Genomic DNA, 23351 nt, shown 5'->3' on the forward strand with positions numbered 1-23351 from the left:
ATGCAAAATCAGGAAAAAATGAATTAAGTATTCAGATATGTTAAAACAAAAGTTAATGAACCAGGCGGAATGATATTTCTTCCTCATTTTATGCATTTGTTTATCTATAACTTTAAAAAAAAAAAGAAGAAGATGGAATTGTGAAGTTGCTTGAGCCAAAAAATCTTACTGAAGAAAATCATTTATTGGCCTACCCAATCAATAAACCCCATTTCATAAAGACTATACAAAAGTTAAAGCACCATTAAGAGAACTATTAAAAAAGAATGTTGAATATAGAATGGTAAAAAGAACAACAAAAAATTTTCCATAATTCAAAAAGGATTATGAGCTCATCATAAGTTTTTAGATAATTTCTACACTTGCATTATTACGAAGTTGGTTACTGACATAAGTAAAATTAATGGTATTGGTTTTGCCCTCATTAAACAGGATAGAAGTTGCGTATATGATAGAAAATATTTAATTCAATGTGTTTCTCGAACATTAACTCCAGAAAAACACCAAATTCAGTAATAGAATTTGAATGTTTAGGTATTACCTGAAACATGGAAAAATATTTGCACTATTTAAAAGCTGCTAATTTCCATGTCGAAACTGATTATAAATCATTTGAAGGTATATTTAACAGAGTTGATACATTAAATCCCCAACTAATAAAAATTTTAGAGCTTACAACACCTTATAACTTCAAAGTTAAGTGAGTTTCAGGGGGAAGTATTATAGTAGATGCGTTGTCACGATCTGCAATTTCCAAAGGGGTTCAACCTGAAAAAAAATTACAACGTTTATTTGATCAATTCTTATTCTAAACTAAACGAATTTGAGAAATTTGCAGGCAAAAATACAAATTACCAAGAAATGATAATAGCGTTTTTTGAAGGCAAACATGTATAAAGTCTTGTCTAAAATTTATGCAAACTCAACCCATTAAACCAAAACCGACGAAACATAATAAAACGATGGCAAATCAACCTATGGAACAAATAACCTTCCAATAACTTCACCAGAATAAGAAGTTTTTATTGATGGGCGATAGATTTATTAGATTTCCTTGGATTGAACCATTGAAAAATACTACGACAACAGAGGTATCTAATGTTCTACTAGATTGGTTTTATGACTTTGGGTTCCCAAAACATGTAAAAAGTTATGGTAGCCCTTAAAAAGTGAAGGATTTAAAAAATTCTCTAATTTTAACGGCATTATCTACGAAATTTCATCGCCTTACTATGCTGAATCAAATGGTTATGGGGAATCATCAGTTAAAACTATGAAAAATTTAATGGAAAAATAGATTACGATTATGACAAATTTAGGAAAGCATTAGGCGAATTCCAGAATACCCCAAAGGCAGATTGTGATTCTCCAACTGATCTGATGTTCAGAACAGAAACTATGGGGGATAATTAAGAATTTATAGCCAACACCCAATCTTCTTTTTTGAGTTCTATTCCGAGTGTGTCCATAATTTTCTGTTCTACGATTTCCTACAGGTATCACTCTAGTACATTCATAAAAAAGATTAAAGGATGACTCCGTCCGATCCTCCCAGAAAGAGCAGAGCTTCTCCGTTTTTATCTGAGGATAAATGGGAGAAGAGTTAAACTGTTACTCGACCTTTGATCCAACGTAAATATCTTACCATAACGTCTGGTTGATATGTCTAAGGTGATTAAGAATACTGGTCCAATAGAGGTTTTTGGTGGGTGAAAGGTCAAAACTCTGGGCTCTATCAGGTTGTCAGTTGCATTGAATGGTTCTGACCCTGTGCTTCGTCAGTTTATTGTATCTCTTATTGGGCAGCCAATCCTTTGTTTTCGTGATTGCCTAGATTTCGGGTTGGTGAAGCTGAGCAATTCCACCAACGCATGCACAGCTGGTGATTCTAAGGAATTCTGTTCTGAAACCATTATTGGGGATGTACTGTGGTCGGTTCATACCCCACAAGGAATAGTTAAAAGACATATTAATCAACTTCGTCCTCGTGTACAAGTTGAATGAGCATTGTTGTTATGTATAGTCTTTTATTTACTTTCATTTAATGACGTAGGGATTTGTTTTAAATAGATAGTACCTTTTTATTAAGTAGATTTGACATGTTTAAACATTTCAGTAGTTTTGGCTATGTACGTCCTTTTTAGTATTAATCCAATACAGAAAATATATTATATTTATTATTATAAAAATATTATGATTGTACCCCCAATCTACAGGTATTCGTATTGGCTTTGGCTTCGGTCACAAAAAATCACACGCAATAACTATTTTTCCTTTTCTAATTTCTGAACTTAGTTTTTTCCTAACAAAAATGCCAATTCTAATCATCATCAATGTATTATGCCAAAGAAAACTCCAATTCCATGGACCACAGACATTTCTACCTACGAAATCATACCAAAATTTCCACCTCGTCATCTTATATTCAATCAAATATCTTCTATTAATTTTGATAACAAAAAATAGTCAGACTCTTCATTGATTACACAGGGAAACAATTAGGGTGAAAATTTTGTACAAATGAATTGAAGACAATAATCAAATTTATCTTTGAGTACAGAATCCAAAAATGATCTCAGTTTTATCTCAAAAATCTAAATTTTGAAATATCTCGGATTATAATAATTCGGGTCTATTATCGTTCAATGTCATGTTTGACCCTTAAAACCATCACCAAATGAAAACTAAGATTGATATAACTTATAAAAGTGTCTTATTTTTATTGTTCAAAAATTGAATTTTCTATTAATGAGTTCTCTGATACTATATTTTATCTTATTGGTTCATTTGACTATATTTTGGAAACGGAAATGCTATTTAATTATTGTGATTGTTGTCAGGCAAGTAAAAGTTTCGGAATCCTCACTTTTATCAGTTGTTTAACTATTATTGGTCTTTTTTACAAATTTTTCAAACAATATTGGAGTAAAAATGCTATAAAAAATTTGATTTACAGATTACCATTTAATTATTTACGAATATATATATTGTACATATATATATCTAGAGAGAATAGCCATAAGGAAAAGACGGGTTTTCAAGGGATCATATTTAATTCTTTTAGCTAGTTCCATTTCATTTATCTCTATATTTATTATATTCAAGATAAGTGACAAATCAAGAGCTTATAGTTAGTTTAGTTTTTTTAAATATTTATTTTATTTTTATTAAAAAATAACATCTTTTTTAATTTATTATTGACTTTTTAGCTATACTAATGGCTTTTTTATTACAAAATATACTTTTTTTAAGATACATATGTTAAATAAATAAAATAAAGATTAAATAAATACCCTTAAATAAAAATGATATATTGATAAATAGTCATCAATGTTAATAGAAACACAAAATTAGACTATAATGTAATCGGGCATGCCAAAAATTTTAATTTGACGTACAGTACCGACGGCTGGGCAAGACATAAATATTTTGACGTCATGGAAAATAAAAAGGGTATATTAACACCATATAATGCTAGATATTGTATGATTTTGCTGTAGTATACTCATTGACGTCACTATTACTAAGTGTGGTGGAAGTCAAACATCAGTGAGAAAAGCGTTATGGTATAACCTTGTATTTCTATTAACCTTGAAAATTACATATATGCAGTCGTTCAAAGTAAAACTTTGCAACTAATAGTAATCCATCACGTAACAGTAGTTATTCATTTGTAGATAGATCTTCCCCTGTTTTTTCTTATTCCTACCTTCACGTGTATTTCAGGGAACTTTGATTAGAAAAAAGTTAATTTTTTTTCTTTAAACAATATCGATTCCCCGTGTTTCAGAAATTTATTTAAGGTATATGTTGTAAATTCAAAAATGAAGCAAAAAAAAATAAAAATCCAAAAAACGATAAACGGATTTTCTTACTATTCTTAGTATGTGTATAATAGAATAATTAGAAATACAATATATATAATACGGGTACGTCCTAGTATTATAGAAAAATACTCTATATATTATCTGAAAAAATACCTATTTACAAAATACGTATATCCAAGGATTTTAGTTCCATTTCATATTTTTTGAGTGATCCAATTTAAATGAGGGTGTACAATCAAATATGAAATGCACAATATTATATTAGTAATGTATACTATTTCAATGTTACGATAATGACATAATACCCATGATAAATAATGATAATTAATATTGCGATATCAAAACAAGTTGGTTGTATTCGATCTAGCCTTCAAAGAATATATAATCTATTGGTTATAATAGATAAATTACTTAAGGTGGGTCACTGAATTGCTAATGCATGCATAACTTTTACTTTTTTATTATTTTTATCCGTAAGTCCATTTTTTAAAGTCTTTATTTATATTGTTGATATATTTATCCAATAAATAAATTTCTCCATTATCGTACCCTGTTATATTTATGTTCAAAGACTCTAGATGTATTGCCACAAAAGGGCACTCCACAAATGAACGAAGAATACTATTAAAAAACTTCCCAGTCTTTACAGGGACTATTAAAAATGAGGCAGCCCGTGGATATCTGGAACTGTGAAGTTAATTTAGTTCCTACCAATATTCAACGGAGGGATTCTCTTATTCTTACTAGCCAAGTGTCTGGTAACTTCAAAAATTTTACATAAGGTTATACTGCACCAATTGCCTCTCCTCTGGGTCTGTACATCTTCAATCAAAACCATTTCAAAATTTTATCATAGAATATGACACATTCAAATCCATTGAGGATCTTCGAACGTCCTAGTGAAGCATATGAAGCTAATTATGAGTCACTCAAGTGTACTATTCCATCATATTTTTCTCATATTTAACTGCATCTCCCGGCGCAGCGAAGAACAAAGAAGACTTTTCTGATGCAACTAAAATCAATTAGTACTCATTTTGCTGGCGGGTTTTGAGAGTGCAATTTGGATTTGTTAAATCCAAGCAGATAATCAACGTTCCTAAATGTAAGGAATTGCGGATATCTATGATAATTCAAAAAAAATTAAACTAAGGAAGGTAATTTTGGGATCTATTAAATAATTAGAAAATGAATAGTTATCGTCTTTTTCATTTGTATTGTATATAATGCAAGGTTCCATAAGATAATAAATAAGTACATTCGATTGTTATTTTTATTGGATAATTTGGAACATATCAGAATTTGTATATGAAAGTAGTTGAAAATAAATAACACCGTGTGAATATATATTTTTAATAGATGATCTTACAATTTATTTGCTAAATGTAGTTCTGTATTTTTGAGAAATTCATGAAAATTATTAAAAAAATTGAAAATCCTAGGCCCAATGAGGATTTTAATTTTATTTATTCCAACAATATTTTTTTTTTCAAATTACGAAATAAAACGCTTTGATCCCAAAACTTGCAACATTCATAGAGCTTCATCTTGAACATAAGATTTAAATAGGTAATTATTCATTTTTGGAATAAAATTTGTCTAAATATAAGAGTATGCTTTGCTTTCTATTTGAAAGAGCCAAAGTAAATATATTTGGACACTTGCCTTTAGAATTTATAAATAAGATAAATTAATGTAACTAGTAATAATTTTGAATTACATTAACAATGGCTAAGATATCTAAATTAAATTATTGTTCAACTGAATTACCACAGCACAGAGTCTTATGTTTGTACTACTACTCTGATTGTCTTGGATTTCTTCACGACACTCAAGAAGAAGAAGTATATAAAACTGATCAAATAACAGAATGGGACATCGTTGAACATGAAAATGTTATTGCAAAAGTCAACATATCAACAAAAAATGGTGTAATTAAATTGATAGGAGGATATATGTATAAATTTATCTTTAAAAAAAATTAATCGCCTACCTTTATTGCTAACATTAAATTATGTATATTTTCATAGCATTATTGAAATACTTTTTAAAGTTATATAAAATTAGAGATTTTTTTTTTGTCGTAAATATCCGTTTTTTCAAATAACACAATGTAATATCATTTCTGCGGGTAGGCTGAAACCCACATTTATTATTGTTATTACTTACGTAGAACATAAGAACGACCATGAAAACTTCCAACCTCAGACATTAGATTTCAATTTAAAAAATGGCCTTTAAAAAAAGTTGATTTTGAAATTAGTCAATATAGCATTGATATTTATTATGAAATTTTTATAAAATAAGCTTGTAAGATTGCGTTGAATAAAAGTTTACAACAATAAACCGGGGAAGAAAATTAACCTCTTTTAAAGGTTTTTTTTTTAAAATTTGATATGTAAGGTATATTCTATAACTTCAGCTAGGACATAAATCAATTGAAGGAAAATATATATATATATATATATATTCGCTTCCAAGTAAGTTACTCGCTTTTTTAATGGTTATATACATTTTTTATTAATTATAATCAAGATAAAGTAATAAATATTTCATTTTTCAAATGCTGAATGTTTGTATCAGTTTGCAATTTACTTAGATTTTTATCTATATAGTTTTTTGATATCAAAATATGGCATAGATCGTATCTATACTCCACTTTTTTTTTATAAAAGCTTTAAAGGCCAAACCTGTAAAGGTCGAATGTTTTAATGGTCATTTGTGTTCTAAGGCATTAATAACAACAATAAATGTGGGTTTCAGCCTGCAGGCATTCCAAGACCTTCATTTTGTTGCATAGTGTATTCAATCTAAAAATCTATTTATATAAATCTATTTATTGTTGAATGCATGAACAGTTTTTCTATTTAGGACACTAAAAGAAGGAAAATGTATTAATTTGTTCTTTTAAACGAAATATTCAATACAAAATTGTGTTGTGCAATAAAAATAATCCTGATAAAAGGACACTCTAATATATATTTATATAAGTGAAAGTTACAAGATGTACAATGATATTGAAAAAAACCATAATAAGTGTCATAAAAGTGTTGTGAAAAATTATAGTGACGAAAAATCAATACAAGTATTATTTAATTCAATAGTTTCAATTAACAAATACAGTGTAATCCGCATATAGTGACTCCCACGTATAGTGACAAAAATTTAAGGCTCTGATTTTTTAATATCATATATCGGCCCGGATATAGTGACCAAAAATCCAGATTTAGTGACATTTTTTCATTTTAAGAATTTAAAAAAATTGCAATTTTAAAATAAATAAATAATTTTTTGGAATAACTAGAAACTTTAAAATTATTGGTTTATCCTATAAATTTTTTCTATCTGTGGTGCTTTGTTTCACATTTTTTAACATAATTTTTGTACTTCATGCTTAAATGATGGGATTTCTACATTGCTGTTTTAAAGCTGCTTCAAGAAAAGATGATTAAAATGATAGTCATGATCAAAGCAAATTAGTTTTAATGTCATTTTATACTTATACCTACAGAAACCAGTGTTTATAAAAATTTAAATATGTACAAAGTCACTTCACCGTGATGTACAATACACATATAATAGTCACTTCTCGAAAATCACATGTTTCTTCGATCCCAACGTACAACGTCCCAATATTATTTTGATCTATATCAAGATATGGCAAGGAAGAATATATTTTCGTGAGATATATCTATATATATTTATATCATTTGGCAACTTTTAATCATATATATATATAGAAGTGATACCTATAATTTATAAACTATATCGAATATGTAATGAGAAAAATTTCAACGTGACTGATGGAACAAAGAAAAGACTTATAATAAAGTCTCATTTTTCTTCTAAATCAGTCGTTTCAACCTTTTAAATATAGGGACACATTTAAACCAAGCAAAGACCCCAATTCTTAAAATGTATAAGATAGATTTATATTAAGAAAAAAACAACGGATGCAGCTTCAACAATTCTAACCATGGTAGGTATTTGATATTTCTTATCGTCCTCATTATTTTGTTTATTGTTTGAAAAAGACAACACCTAATTAGTGATGTAGAAGTATAATTTTATAGCAATATATTGATGCCTCGGACAACTAAAAATGTGGAAAAAACAATAAATCTGGACATAGTGACTTAGATTATGTATAAGTAAAATTTTGATCCAGCCCGATGCTGTCTCTATAAGTGGGTTACACTGTAATCATAATGGTATAATTAGCTAAAAAATATTATAGTTAAGCAATTAAAAATTCATAAATCATTTTACCCGATCGTATGGCTAGCTATTTTTAAGGCTCAAACCTCATCGACTATCTTTCAAATTTTCATACTTTTGTCAATATCACCTCTTAGCTCACCAGAAATTTATCTTATTCTATAATTGCAGATATTTTTAGAGAAGAAAAAAAAGATGAAATCTTGGGAAGTGTAATTTTTTTAAAGAAGAAATATATATTAGAAATGCCTAAAATATTTATATATTATATAACTATTTGTTATTATTTTTAAAATTCAAATTTTATCACCAGAAGATTGTTGTTTTTACAAATTTTAAGGATTCCTTCTTTTTTAACTAGTCTAAATATTTGATGACATACATATATTCTTCATAAATATTTCAAAATAAGTTTTTTGTGATACATCATTGATTCACTTTTTATTTTAGGATTAAACGAAGACTTGAGTATTTATAAGTTTTTTAAGATACACAAGTGTTATCATATAATACCAAAATCGTCAAAGCTCGTTGTTTTTGATACACAATTACTCGTAAAGAAAGCTTTTTTTGCATTAGTATACAATGGATTAAGAGCAGCTCCATTATGGGATTCAAAAAAACAAAAATTTGTTGGAATGCTTACAATTACAGATTTTATTCAAATTCTTCAGATGTACTATGTTTCATCAAATTTTCAAATGGATGAATTAGAAACTCATCACCTGGAAACATGGAGAAGTATTTCTTATATAAAGATTATTTGTGTGCAAAAATGTGTAAAATAAGGGTTAAGCATGTGGTACTTAAGTTAAGTTAACCCCCTATTTGCTAACTTTCCTTTAAGGTGAGTTTCTACATCTATAGTACGTGTACAAGTAAACAGCGTGTTTGAGAATGAGATTAAATCATCTTCAAACCTAAACAATTTTCCTTTTGACATAAAAAGATTATGTGATTCAAAATATCAATTGCTGCAGGAGAGAAAAAACCAAGAGTTATATATATTTGTAAACACATGAGGAATCGTGCGCTTCCAAAATTTAATTAATTGAGACATTTTAATTTTTTCAAACAATAATCACTTTAAATGACAGAAGTTCTACATTTAAAAAAATAAAATTGTTGAGGTTTGAAGCTTAAAACATGCAAAGTTCTTATTTGTAAATCATCCATTGGTCGTTTCCAAAATTATAGACTTTGTTTACATGTGCACGAATGATAGATATGGAAATTATTTTTTTCTACAGTATATATATTATTGATGCATGGGCTGGGCCTTTTTATAGCTCGCAGATATTGATTTTTTTTTTTTTAATTTTGTAACCAAACCAGCATCATTCATTGTATATAATTTCACAACTTCACTACGGAAAAATAATGTATTCAGACAAAAAGATTTTTAACTATAAATATATATTTGCACTTATAATTTAGATCAACTGAAGTTATAAACAAAATTAATTACTCCATTATTCAGTTAAACAAATACTATGGAAGTCCTAATTTAATCAATACAAAAAAAAACTAATCAAAATATTACTGTAGATTCAAAAAGTGGATCACAGTTTTTTGCATATAAAAGTAAATTTAATTTATATATTTCCATTATTCAGAGTTCTTTATAAAATTATTTAGTTGTACATAATCATAAAAATGTTTGTTCATTTTTAAATCATATTAAATACACTGTGGAACATGAATTCTTTCAAATGAATTGAAGCAAATAGTGGAATTTATCTTTGAGCGTAGAATCAAAACTGATCTCAGTTTTTTTTTTCAGTGTTCTAAATTCTAAAATATCTGGAATTATAGTAATTCCGAACTATTGTTTTTCAAAGTCATTTTAACAATAAAGACAATCACCAAATTAAAAGCACGATTTTAACGTTACATCTTTTAAAAAAATAGATATGTTGGTTTGGGCACGTGATGTCACATCCCTTCTTACATAATTTACACTACAATTCTAATTCAATGAGTATAATAAGAGAGATATGGTATATGTAAATATAATAATGTAAAAAGTTAGGTAATGTTAGAACATGAATATTATACATGAGCTATATCCTAAAATTTAAATATATTTAAAATAACACATCAAACATTTGAGTGAATGGAGAGGCTAATTTAAAATTAAGTTGTGATTTTTATTTGTATAAATCAATTTTCATTTATTAAAGACAGTCATACTTTTTAATAAATAGCACAAAGAAGAGATCCGAGATACTTTATTCAAAACAAGAGATACTCGGTTTCCGATATATACGGTGATGATGATTCGACAAAAATTTATTTTCAAAAATAACCAAACCAAGCTAAGCTTCATACAAGAGTAGAATGGATTCCTTCTTTGAGTAGAAATTTATACATCTATATATAAGAATGAGTATATTAAAGGGGATGGGATTAATGTGAAATATAAAGTAAGATATGTTAATTACATATAGGGTACTACAACAATTTGAAGCTAATACCATAAAACTAAAATATATAAAAACAATATGTTAAACAATGGAATCATTCTAACATAGACAAGTTTGTTATTTAATTTGACAATTGCCAAAGTATAAGATAATCATTAAAAAATTAAGAACAGAAGAAGTGGACTTATATGTTCTTACAGAGATAGGACTAATGGAAGATAGAGGAAATCGAAGGAAGATACCTGTAACTTGATCATCTATCTCAACAGATGTTCGAATTCAGATTCTGTATTCTATGAGGGACGACGGGATGAAAATCCATCCAATGAATCCTAACTGTTATGTATTTCATACTTCCTTTCTTGTTCTTATTTTCTTGTATATTCGTTTATGTAATAAAGTACTATGTTTTACGTATTATAAATAGTCTCTTATTTTGTAAATATATTAGAGCATAGTTAGAATACACATGATCTTATAAACAGTGTAGTCTTATTCCTCCACGCCATTTCTTCTTCTCATTTGTCTCTCGGTCATCGTGGATCTCTCCACCTTAGAAATAAGTTTGTGTCTCTCCCTCGTCAAGACGCAACACTAACAGACCTCATAAGGGAGTCGAGGGGACTCATTCTTTGTGTATGAGATACCAGAACCGAAACAATGAAGATATCCATTTTATTTGAATTTGTACGAAGCGCGATATCATTTATTACTATTTATCACTTGGTATTACTACTTGAAATCGACAATGAAATCGTAAATCATATTATGACAAGATTATCGGTTTGCTAGTGTACACACATAAAAAATGGAATAACTTGAAATATACAATATAGAACAAATGCTTCGTGATGCATATTTTTTATTTAGGTCTTCTTTTAAATTAAATATTGAAATTTTTTTCAATAATATATATACATCGAGTCTCGAACAAGATACATAATTAATAAAAACACTGTTATAATCATAAAAACACTTTTACATAAATTTTTATTAATTCTACTTTTAATTTGGTGATTTTAACAAGGGTTAAAAAGGACTCTGAACAATAATAGTCACAAATGAATTTAGTTCCAGATATTTTAGATTTAGAAAACTTAGAGAAAACTTGAGATCTTTTTTGGATTCTGCATTCAAAGAAAAATTCCATCATTGGCTTCAATTCATTTGAATAATTTTTGATCCTCTAACTTTTCCCTTGTGTTATATAAGAAATTGATATTACTTATATAAAATCCAGTACATTGGTCGTTTATTATAAGCAATAAAATAAGCAATGCAAGGTTGATTGAAAAGAGTTTCAAAATAATATATAAACACACCTATGACAAAAACAAATTATATACATTGGATATGAAAAAATTTTAAGTTAAGGTTAATTTGTTGTATTTAAAATATTAATGACTTAATATTAATAAGTCAAATAATTGACTTAATAATTTATAATTTTGGAATAATTTTACGCAACCTTGAATTGCTCATTTATTAAATTTTTTCTAAAGAATAAAAGTTTAAAACACTAAAATCAATCCAAATGGACCTTTTTAACACGATAAACCTTTATGTGATGTAATATATGGTTAATCTTTTCTTTTAGCTATAATATATTGCAATTTAAAAAATATTAGTTTTCAAATAATATGCTTTATTTAAATGTATTTTTGCATGATTAAACATATATTTAGGTAATGTTATCAACATAACATATTAATCATGTTAAATTTAAGTTAATTGTAATTCTAAACGGTTAGCTTGGTGTCCTACGGCTTCAATAACAGTAATAAATGTGAGTTTTGTCGACAAAGCAAAAATGTAGTTGCATATTGTTATTTAAACTTAACAATTGTACACAAACTATACTACAGAGCAGAAGTGGATAACATTTTCGATACAAAGATTACATTTAGGAAAGTACAATTTCTAAAGGGCTATATTTATGAAAGCACATTAAAAAAAATTAAAAATTTTAATATTTTGAAAGGCAAGAATTTAATATTTTTGTTTTAAAAACATCAGGATATTAGCAAAATAACAAAACATTGGAAGCTACAACAACGTTTTTACCTATTGTTGCAAAAAATATTGAAATATTGTTATTTTAAGAATGAACAATAGCGGTTGGTATTAGTACTTTAATCTGTCTATCCGTATTGTTTATCCTTTATTAGTAATAATATTTGGTGTCAAGAAAAATGGCAGTGGAAAAAATGGAATGGGGAAAGAAAAAGCGCCAAAATGGAATAAATGGCACAATTCTTTGATATATTAAGGTAAAAAAATAAACAAAAAAACACGGCAGCGGTTAGAATAGAAGAAGTCCTAATCAATTAATTCTCCGTTATAAGTTATAATATCATATGGAATATTCATATTGGAGAAGACTCATGGATTGACAAACAAGCATTAGCATTATATTTTTTCCTTACATTATAATATGTACTAGATGGAATGAAATAGAGGAACCGAGTAGCAATAGAAGACATTTTATCTCAATTAAAAAAACCTCAGTCATACTAATATCCTATTAATTTTCATAATAGTGAAATTGTAACGCAATATATCAAAAATTCATATTTATTTTTATAGTAAGCTGTATATTTTTTACTATTCTTAACCTTATTAGGGTATTTTTTCGCTGATTTGTTGAATTCAAATGATCTGTTACTAAACAGTTGGGGAGAATTTGTTTTCTATATGTTTCTGGAGATAGGTAGATTAGATTACAATTTGTTTAATTAATTACTATAAAGATATATGAAATTAGAAACTGCACATGAATCATTTTATGAGTTGTCCATCTTTTAGGTAATATCATAAATAAATAAATAATCAAAATGCTAATTTGTTTATTTTTAAAACCCCAAAGCTTAGAGTTTGATTGAGTTACAAATCCAAAATTATATGTTTTAGTTGGACTACTATTAAAAATTATTTATGTCCAATTATTTTCTTCATAGAACTTTATTCATGGAATTACCGTTAACACAGGGAGCAATACTTATGGTACTACTGATTTAAAAAACTTGTTAGCATCAGCTGCCTTATATATGATTTAGGAGATACAAAATGTACTAATTCTTCAGAGAGGAGAACCTTCAACATTTAAAATAGCATTAATGTAACTAATTTTAAGATTATATTAGAGCATATACATTAAAAAAACAAGAAAAGTTGGAGGGAATTCATTATCCAGAGCAAGATATTAACACAACGACGATCTATTAAAAAATGGAAACCAACCGTTTTTCCTTTTCTAATCTCAAAAATGTTATTTTTCTCTTCCTTTTCCCATCCTTACACATAAATAAGATATATTTAGACAGAAAAAGTTGTAAAAATGGTTATGATGATAATATAAATAATATTTGAGAGTAAAGTATTATATGAGTTGGAATGTGAATATTAGCTAAATTGCGAAAAGCGTAAATTAAAATAAAAAAAAGTATATGTTGGTAAGAGCTATAGCGAATGAAAAAAAAATACAAATGCTAATACTTATCCAGTATAAACAGAAACTTCAAATCTCAATTCAATTGCAACTCCTAGTAAAGGGGGGAGGGGCATATTATACCATTTGTCGTCATAGTCACGCAATCTTTCAACTTTATTATATAACAAATACACTTAGTCTAAAAAGTGGGTAGGGAAGGGGGTCTAATAGTTCCAGCGTCACTGCCTCCCCACTAAATAATCTGTGCTCTCTAATGTAATGGTGTAATTTATAAAAGGCATAACTTCGTTAATTAATTATTTTAACAAAAAGAAAATAAGATTTCACCTAATATATTTATGGTAGTAAATCATTAAATTTTTAGACTGGCAGTTTTGCTGTTGTTGGCAACCTAAACAATGTTTTTTTTAAAAAGCTGTTACCATTTTTTTTTTTAAATGTCCCTATAATTGGTTACATGGAGTTGCACTGATTAAGTATAAGTAAACATTATAGTGTTATAATTACTCCATCTGACCTAAGAATCTTTTGGTGAAATCTATATACATAAAGTATATTTATATCTCTAGAAATCATCGGGGTGCAAACGTACACACATCAAGAATAACTCCCGAGCGTCCTGTCTATGAGCTATGGCAATTCTACTGTTATCATTATTATTTTATTCTTGAGGAGAGAACATACATATTAGTACAAACTTTTAAGTGAAAGTCCTTGTTGAGAATTGAGGATGGAAATGGAGTAATTATTGATTTTGTCCATGCTTGATACAGAGTAAGAATGGTATTTATACCCTGTATGTCATAGTTGCTCCAGCTAATTCAATATATAACGCAATGACAACTCTGCTCTCTTCAAAAACATTCTTCAAATTGCCAGGGTTACTATTATAATTTTTGATTTCTTATTTTTTCTATAAATCGAAACAACTTACAGCCCTAAATTGACCCTCTAATAGTAAATATAATTAATGTATAAAACTACTATATAAATGAAGTTATGATTTAAATCAATTACACCATTTCTTATAAATCCATGACTTTACCAATCTACAAATGTCTTTTCTTTAATTGGCTAAATTTAAAAAAATATTAAAGGGTTTCAAATCGAAATGCACCTATAGCAGAGATATGAAAATAGAAATTATAATGACCATAACAACTACACATTAAAGGATGTTATAAAAATATGGGCCCTTAGTTAAATAATTGCAATAGTTGAGTAAAAAGTCACTCTCAACAAAATATATTACATAAACTATATTTATTCATATTACAGAAGATGGTTTCGGTATTTTATAACTCATTTGTAATGTCAAACCATTAAAGAGATGTGTCCTCTTAGATAATTAAGAAAGAATTATCATATTTTGATTTAAAATATATTCCATGTGTTTTTTAATAACATTTTTTTGTAAAATAAAAATTAAACCAGATTTGAACTGGACTGAGACAGATTTTGTGATATAATTTATTTTTATGTTGAAGTTTGAAGTTGGGTTGACTGATGTGTGTACTCACATAAGTCTTTATTGAAGGCCTGACAATAGAAGAGGGATATACCTTTTTGGAGTTGCAACCTGAACAGTGGTTATTTTTATTTTCCAAAGCTACTATAATTATTCTTGTATTATTGAAGAGAGAGCATATATGTACAAGGTATCACTAACTTGTAAAGTACAACTAGTAACACCGACGATTTGTTGAAGAGTAATATCTGTAAGTCCTCGTTCTCCTCGTATTTGAGTATCGACATCGAAATAATTCCTGGTTATTTCATTTTTAAATAAGGATAGGGACTTATATTTATTGCCTTCTCCTCATAGCTGCTTGCATGAAACAAGCTCCTTCTCACCCAAACATTCTTCAAATTGTCAGTGTGACCACGATAATTTTCGTTTTTTAATTTCTTTAGCACCAGTAAATCATATATTTTTAACTATGATTATTTATTTTATTTAAGTATTTCTTTGACTTATAAATTATTATTAGTGTTGTGTATCGTCCCGTTTAGTTTTGGTGCAATTCAGTCCTACATATAAGTTCTAAAATTTATGTCCTTGATAACTTCACTCAACTATATTTATTCTTTTTTTATGAGTTCTAGTACTGACAGTCCGAAGACAGATCGTCTTAAGATCCAGTTCCAAGGGCTATAAGGATCGGTCCTAAGAATGGCCTTGACTGGACCTAATAAATAAGGACTAGAACACAACAATAATTACTATTGATTTCTGCTACACCTATTTATTTAAAAAAAATTTGAAGCCTTCATAAATTTATATCAGTACCATATAACAAAAAGGAAGACAACAAAATTTAATTAATTATTGAGTTACATATTACAACGTCAACGAACTATCTGCTATTTTTTTTTTTTTTTTTGGTAAATGTACATTTAACGAAAAAAGGATATTTATATATGCTTTTCCAAATTTTATGACTTAATCTCGGAAGTGGGTTTCCACTCTTTTTTACACCACTATTTCAATTTCTCCTAAAGTGCAGAAGTCTTACAGGCATGTTCTTTGTTTCAAAAATACTTAAAATAGACTACTCTTCAATAAGAGAAAAAGATCTATGAAACTTGAAAATAATATTTTATACTCCAATGCCAGAAAAAAGATAATTCAAAAGGGAAGGTATTTTTCAGCAAATCACTAAATAAAGGATCTATGGCTTTTAAAAGTATTATATATTTAAATGTTTCAGGTTTTTACCTACAACCATTTTATATTTTAATTCAAAACACTCAAACTATAAATTTTTATTTTTTACGCTTACTTTTGAAGGCCTAGAGGCATCATTTACCATTTTTGAAAAAAATAATTTTTCTAAATATAAACCAAATTTATTTAAAAATATAGTGGAAAACTGCATTTATAGATGTAATGATTAATGGTGTACCTGCCTCTGTTTTGGACTCAATCCCTAGAAAAGATTTCAGCTTTCATTATTACTATAATAATCTCTTACACACTATCTCACTAATTAATAATGCACACCACACATAGAGATGAGCTTATAAGTATGTTTATTCTATTAAAAAATAATGACACCTCAACGCATCAACACACAAACAATAACTGAGGGAACAACCTCTAATAAGAAATATACATATCCGTGGTAAAGTGGTAAAAATTCTTTATACTCCCCGGGATGAACATAACAAATTATAAATTTAGAAATGACATAATATATGTACTAACAATAATTGCATAAATGATATACACATATATATGAACAACGAAAGCCAAAAACAAACAATTTATGAAAGAAAAGAAATCACTTATTTAACTCCTACTCTAACGGAAACACTTGATTCAAGTCCGTCTAAGTTTCCGATTATTACATGTAACCATGACAGACCTAATTCTTCCTTCCCGTGATGGAGTTAATTCAGTAACTCTGCATACAGGCCAGCGGAGTCGTGATATATTTTCTTTTTCGATGAGAACGAGCTCTCCAACTTTCACTATGTTCTCCAAAGTACAGCACCATTTTTTTTCTAATAGAAAGTTCCTTTAAATATTCATTCTTCCAACAGTTAAAAAGTGTTTTAAGAGTTTCTGTCGATTTTTGAGAAGATAAAACATAAGAACTTGATTCGTATCTTCGAATTCGTTGATCTCGAACCAAGTTGCATTACTTAACTGCTTACCGATGATTATCATATCAGGAGAAATGGGATCAGCGTCTTCTGGATTTAATGTAACCCTTGCCAGGGGCCGAGAATTGATTTGAGCTTAAACTTTAGTAAAATAGGTGACAAACTCAGTTTCTTTTTTAATTGGCTTTCCAACTACTCATCTGAAGGTATTTTTGATCGACCGATTTAGTCTCTCATAAAAGGCCCCCATCCAGGTAGCTTTTTCAACAATGAACTTCCATTCCACTACAAGCTTTCACCTGGAGATTGGTTCTTCCATACCTGTTTTTACTGCATAGATGCGCTTTTAAAAGTCTTTGCATTATTACTAATAATAACTCTCGGCATGCCTCGTCTATTTATCATTCGTGTGAGAGCCATTAAAATGTTCTACGAGTGATATTTTTGACAAGTTCAAGATGAACTGCCCTTGATAAAGTATTCCTTTTTACCAGAATCGTACCTGATGTAAACTGGACCAAGGCAGTCCAATCCTATAGCCGAAAATGGTTCCATCCCAGGATTGATTCGTTCTTCAGGAAGAACTGACATCATTTGTTGTTGAGGTTTTGCTGTGAACCATTTCCATTCGAAACAACGCTTTGAAATGATTTGTTTAACTATACTAAAACCCTTTGCAATCCAATACCTGTGTCTGAGGGAATGTAAGGTTTGATTTGGTCCAGCATGGATATTTGAGTGGTGATGTTGTAGGATTAATTTTTGCCACTAAACCATCCTTCACTGCAGGTAATAAGACAGTTGATGTTCTAATCCGAGTGCCAATTCCAATTATTTCCTCTTTCATTTCAAAAAATGGATTAAACTTCAAAATATTCGATGACCTTAGGATCTCTTTCCCAGCTTGGAGACGAATATATTCGTCCCCAAAATGTTGTTTTTGAACTGTACGAATGAGTAGTAGGAGGGCTCTTCTGTTATCTTAAGCTGAGAGAACCAAAGATTTTGGGACTACCTTTCCATTGAACACATCAACTGCTCTTACAACATAGCATACAATTTGTAAGGAGGTCGTTTAGTGTTCTTGATTATTTGTACCGTAAATTGTGATAATCGGAGTGGTCGGTGCAACAAGAGTGACTCTTCTTGCTTAAGCATCAACTTCGTCAACCGGACAAAACACGAGTCTCTTAGGCCAATTTCCCTTCTCTTGATGAATAAATTCAGGGCCATTAATCCAAAATCAAAAATTCCTCACCAATTTGTCCAGAGTCAATCCTCGAGAGGGTAGCTTCAAACTACCAGGAACATGTCTCCAATCAATCGGATCAGATAAAGAATGAATCTCTCTGACTCTATTAGATACCCATTTTTTCCAAAAACCATGATTTTTTTAAATCCCCCAATACGCGGTTTCGCTATCAGTCCAATAATAGCAACTTTTCCCTCCAATATCCAATTTAGTCTTACAGTTGTTAACAAATCTAGCTACTAAGATAGCTGCTAATAGCTCTAATCTGGCAATGGATGTGGTTTTTTTAGGTGCTAATCGAGACTTGGTAATTAACAATGTACGTTTCGAATTTCCAAAGTCATATTTAATCCATATATAAACTGCAGCAACAAAGCAATCTTTGGATGCATCTTTAAAACTGTGAATCTGAAATCCTTTTTTAGCTCTGGAATCCATATTGAAAGATCTTTCAAAACTGAGTTGGGAAAATCTTGAGACTTGAGTAACACATTTCATCCACCGTACAAGAGTGTCGGCTGGTAATTCGTTATTCCATTCTAAATTCAATGTGCATAAGTCTCTCAACATAAGTTTTGGCTGAACACTTAGTGGTGAAATTAAGCTCAAAGGATAAAAAAATTAGCAATCGTACTCGTGATTGATCTCTTGGTTTAATTTGTAATGTTTGTCAACGATTCATATTCATAAAAACTGAACAAATCTAATTTTGGTTTCCATTTTACCCCCAAAGTTTTTAAATCTGTAGATTCTGATAACCTTATTGAATTATCCACTAGTAATTATGAACTTATTTGCCAAAGGATTTCGGGATGTGAAGATGCCCATTTTGCCAAAGTAAATCCACCTTTCGCCATTAATTTTTGCAATCCCTGAACAAGAAGCGTAGCTGTTTCAACAGAATCTTCTTCAGCAAGCAGATTATCTACATAAACGTCTTTGAAGAACACTTTGGAGTCTTTGTTGTACTTCAATTTGTTATTTTCAGCATGATATATAATTGTATAAATCCTTAAAAATGGGGAATTTATTACACCAAACGTGACAACTTTCATACGATGGACTGAGGAGGCTCGTTTATATTGAGATTTCGCCAAAGATATCGAATTGCGTCTCTGTCATGTACGTCAACTACAATTTGCAGTAACATTTTTCGCACATCCTCCAGAACTGCAATTTTATGTCTCCCTTGACTGGATCCCTAAACAGAGATTCCTCTACCAAAGACAGATTGAAAATTATTTTCAATTTTTGGGTCATCATCTTTATAACAGAATTTAATCCTATATCTTTTTCCGTCAAACTTTACACTCTGTTTAAAGTAATCAAGTGGCATTAGATCCAAAACATTGTAAATTTCAGGCTCATGTGAGATAGAACTAATACCAATTCCAGAATTGACAGTAAACAAGAAGTTGAAGTTAAAGAATTCACTGGAAGTCGTATATTTAACACATATCCAAAGGGTGTATGGAGGGCGACTAAATTTCCATCGTTTGAACAAATGAATTTATTTTGCACTATCTCCCAGTAGTAATCCTGACCTATTGGTAGCTTTACTTCGTCTAATTGTAGAGGATATTCATACAAGATATCAGCCAGATGAAAAGAAATCCTAGGATCTCTTTCAGTTGACAAGGAAGAGCAAATACCACAAATGTTGTGGAATGAAAATTTATTTGAAAATCTCCCCCTCATCCTCTCAAACATTACTGCAAAAATTCGACTTTTAAATTTATTAGAAACTCCACCTAATATCACAATGTCAAAATCCAAAACATCTTGCGCTGTTTGGATTCTATTAGGACCTTTAACTTTACAACGAAATGGTGGGAGGATTGTCTTGGCCTGATTCGGTTTCAAGATATAGGTGAAGGTTGGTGGATCTCATTCGAGATGCACCAAAGTGTGATGTTTTTCTCACACTTTTTACATAGAGGTTTCATTGAATATTCGATTATTTTATGTCCATATTAGAGGCAATTTTTGCAACATCCCTCCACCCATAACCTTCGTTCATTTGAAGTTATATATAACTCCATGGCCTTAGGGAATTTCCTAGACCTTTGATTTTCATCACAAAACATACATTTGATAATGGAATTCAGGTTTGATTGTTTGGTTTGGTTACTTTTTGATTTTTTACCTAAGGACTTTGTAGTTGCATTTAATCCCTTAAATCCACCATTCAAATTTGATTTCCCTTATCAAGGAAGCTCAAAGGAAGTATCTGCCCTTCTCTGGACAAAATTAAAAATTTCCAAACAGATACCTCGAATATCTCACTCATATTTTCATCTTGGAGGAATCTTTCAAATTCTTCTCTGTCCTCAACTTCTAACTTGGATTTGAGAATCGAGACTATGACGTGAAGTTGTTTATCTTCCCTCTTCCGGTTGCTGATTAATGTGTCCAATTTGGATCTGACTTTCATAGCAAATGCAAGGTGGCCTTCTCCCATTCCTGCATTAATGATGTGACATATAATTCGCTCAAACATTCTTAAATTTTTTCCGAAATGATCGTCAAGGACCATTAGAGCTGCATCATCGCATGCTCAATTTCTCGTCAAACCAGTTAATGCCTAAAGAATTGGTCTCGCCAATCTGGATATTCAGTTATGTCCCATTGAATGACGTGCATGTCTATGTCATCGGAGTTTAGTAATTTATTAAGGCCTTTTGACCATTTTGTTACATTAGTGAGTCCGTATGCTCTTTTTTTCTTTAGCTCTCCCATTTGATTTTTCACGCTAGAAAGAGAGAAATAAATAAACCAAACTTTATGAAGTAGTCAATGCGATTGTTAGATGACGTCTAAAGACGACCGACTCTACACGCAATAGGAAAGACGAAGCAAACGAACAATTGACCTACGTGGCTGAACTTGATGACCTGTGAGTCGGTGCATTTGTCTCTAATGCCACTGAGTAATTAAATTGTTGAAATTCAAAACTAAAGATGCAGCATATAATAATCTTTTGCACACTATCTCACTAATAAATAATGCACACCACGCATAGAGATGAGCTTATAAGTATGTTTATTCTATTAACAAATAATAACACCTCAACAGGTCAACAAACAAGGAATAACTGAAGGAACGCTCTCTAATAAGAAATTTACATACCAGCGGTAAAGATAGTACTTACAATTCTGTATAGCTATTGCACCAACCTGCAGCCTAAGCTATGCAGTGTGAGTTTTGTAAATCCTTTCTTGGAAGTTTTTGTACAAATGTCGCGAGTCAACTAGAAATGATGCTTGAAGTACTTTTCCTCAAAAAAAGTGCGGGATGGATTTGTATTGTTCAACTAATTTTCTTCCATTTATTTTAATAAATTATTTTGATTAGCTCTACATAAGGCCTGTTATTTTTACTTAAAGATTGCAAAATTTACGGTCTCAATAAAATAAAATAAACATACGGTGCCCCTAATTTAATTTTTTCCCCATATTATGTTATATTGAACATAAATCAAGATAAAAAAAAAATCAAAATTTATATCTTACTTTAATTTACGATAATTTTTGATAACGTAATTATACTATCTTCGCGAGTCAATGCTAGGATTTCATAATGAAGAGAGCGTTTGACCCGCTTATCTTCAATGAAACACCTAATTTTGAAATCTTTATTGAAGGAACTCATCTTCTGACTATATATCATTCGAGGTTCGCAGTCGATATTATCAAAGACTGAGAAGCTCTTTTGACTATTGCCTACTTCCACTTAACTTGAAATACAATTAATAAAACGAAAGTCTTCACTGTTTTTGTCCCCCTTTTCCCAATGCCTTCCATTGAATCCTCTGAATCCCTTCACTTCAACTTCTCCTCTGGTGTTTGACGAATATAACTATATTATTATAGAGAAGAATATCAAACATGAGTTAGGATCTATAACACAAATTGCTCTTTGGAGGATGAAGAAGACGGCAATTCCTTCATTTTAAGCATGTAATAAGTGTTGATTGAAGCAGCCGAGAGGGTGTTTCTCCATTCATAATTTCCTTGATGCCCTCAATGTTGGATCATTCATTATATTAGATTTTTATTTTTGACGGAAGGTTTTTTTACTCCTGTGTAATATGAATTACACATAACGGTCAACATTAAGGACAGAATGAAATGAAAATACGAAGAAGAAGAAAATAGATGCGATGTCCAGAAATTGACTTTTGAGTTCCTTTGTTTTAGTAATTTCAAGAAGCGAATGCGGATACTTAAGATCTTATTGGGGCATACCTCTTCTAAATCATCCTTTTGTTGTGATTCATTCTTTACTATAAACTCAATTAAATTTATATTACTCATGAGTCATAGATCTTTGCTTTATCAAAGAAGAAAACTAATATGAATAAAGTTTATGATTATTGAGAATTCAGATTTGCTACGTATGTGAAGTGTTCAAAGTGATTCAATATACCTGTGCAGTTGGATAAATTATTCAGAGATTTTGATTATGTATCCATAACATTCATCTGAATGTGCTATATACAGTTTTAATTTTCAAACATATACATTTTTTTGACATAAAAAAACATCAAGATTGAGGTAACAGTGATT

At 29.5% G+C, this 23351-nt stretch overlaps 1 protein-coding gene across 12 annotated transcripts in view; it reads left to right on the plus strand.

Moving 5' to 3' along the window:
• Nucleotides 1-5483: 5483 nt before the first annotated feature.
• The window catches only part of LOC121126591 (5'-AMP-activated protein kinase subunit gamma-1), an 86591-nt gene continuing 68723 nt past the window's right edge, over nt 5484-23351 (plus strand). For 8 of the 12 annotated variants that reach the window (XM_071892411.1, XM_071892409.1, XM_071892410.1 and 5 more), the window contains exons 1-2: nt 5485-5756; nt 8496-8786. In XM_071892411.1, coding sequence (XP_071748512.1) covers nt 5555-5756; nt 8496-8786 — 493 coding nt within the window. In that variant the 5' untranslated portion in view covers nt 5485-5554. The other 4 variants (XM_071892413.1, XM_071892414.1, XM_040721882.2 and 1 more) reach the window with 4 other exon arrangements.

Source organism: Lepeophtheirus salmonis, chromosome 12 (assembly GCF_016086655.4).
Source record: "Lepeophtheirus salmonis chromosome 12, UVic_Lsal_1.4, whole genome shotgun sequence".
Classification (NCBI taxonomy): domain Eukaryota; kingdom Metazoa; phylum Arthropoda; class Copepoda; order Siphonostomatoida; family Caligidae; genus Lepeophtheirus; species Lepeophtheirus salmonis.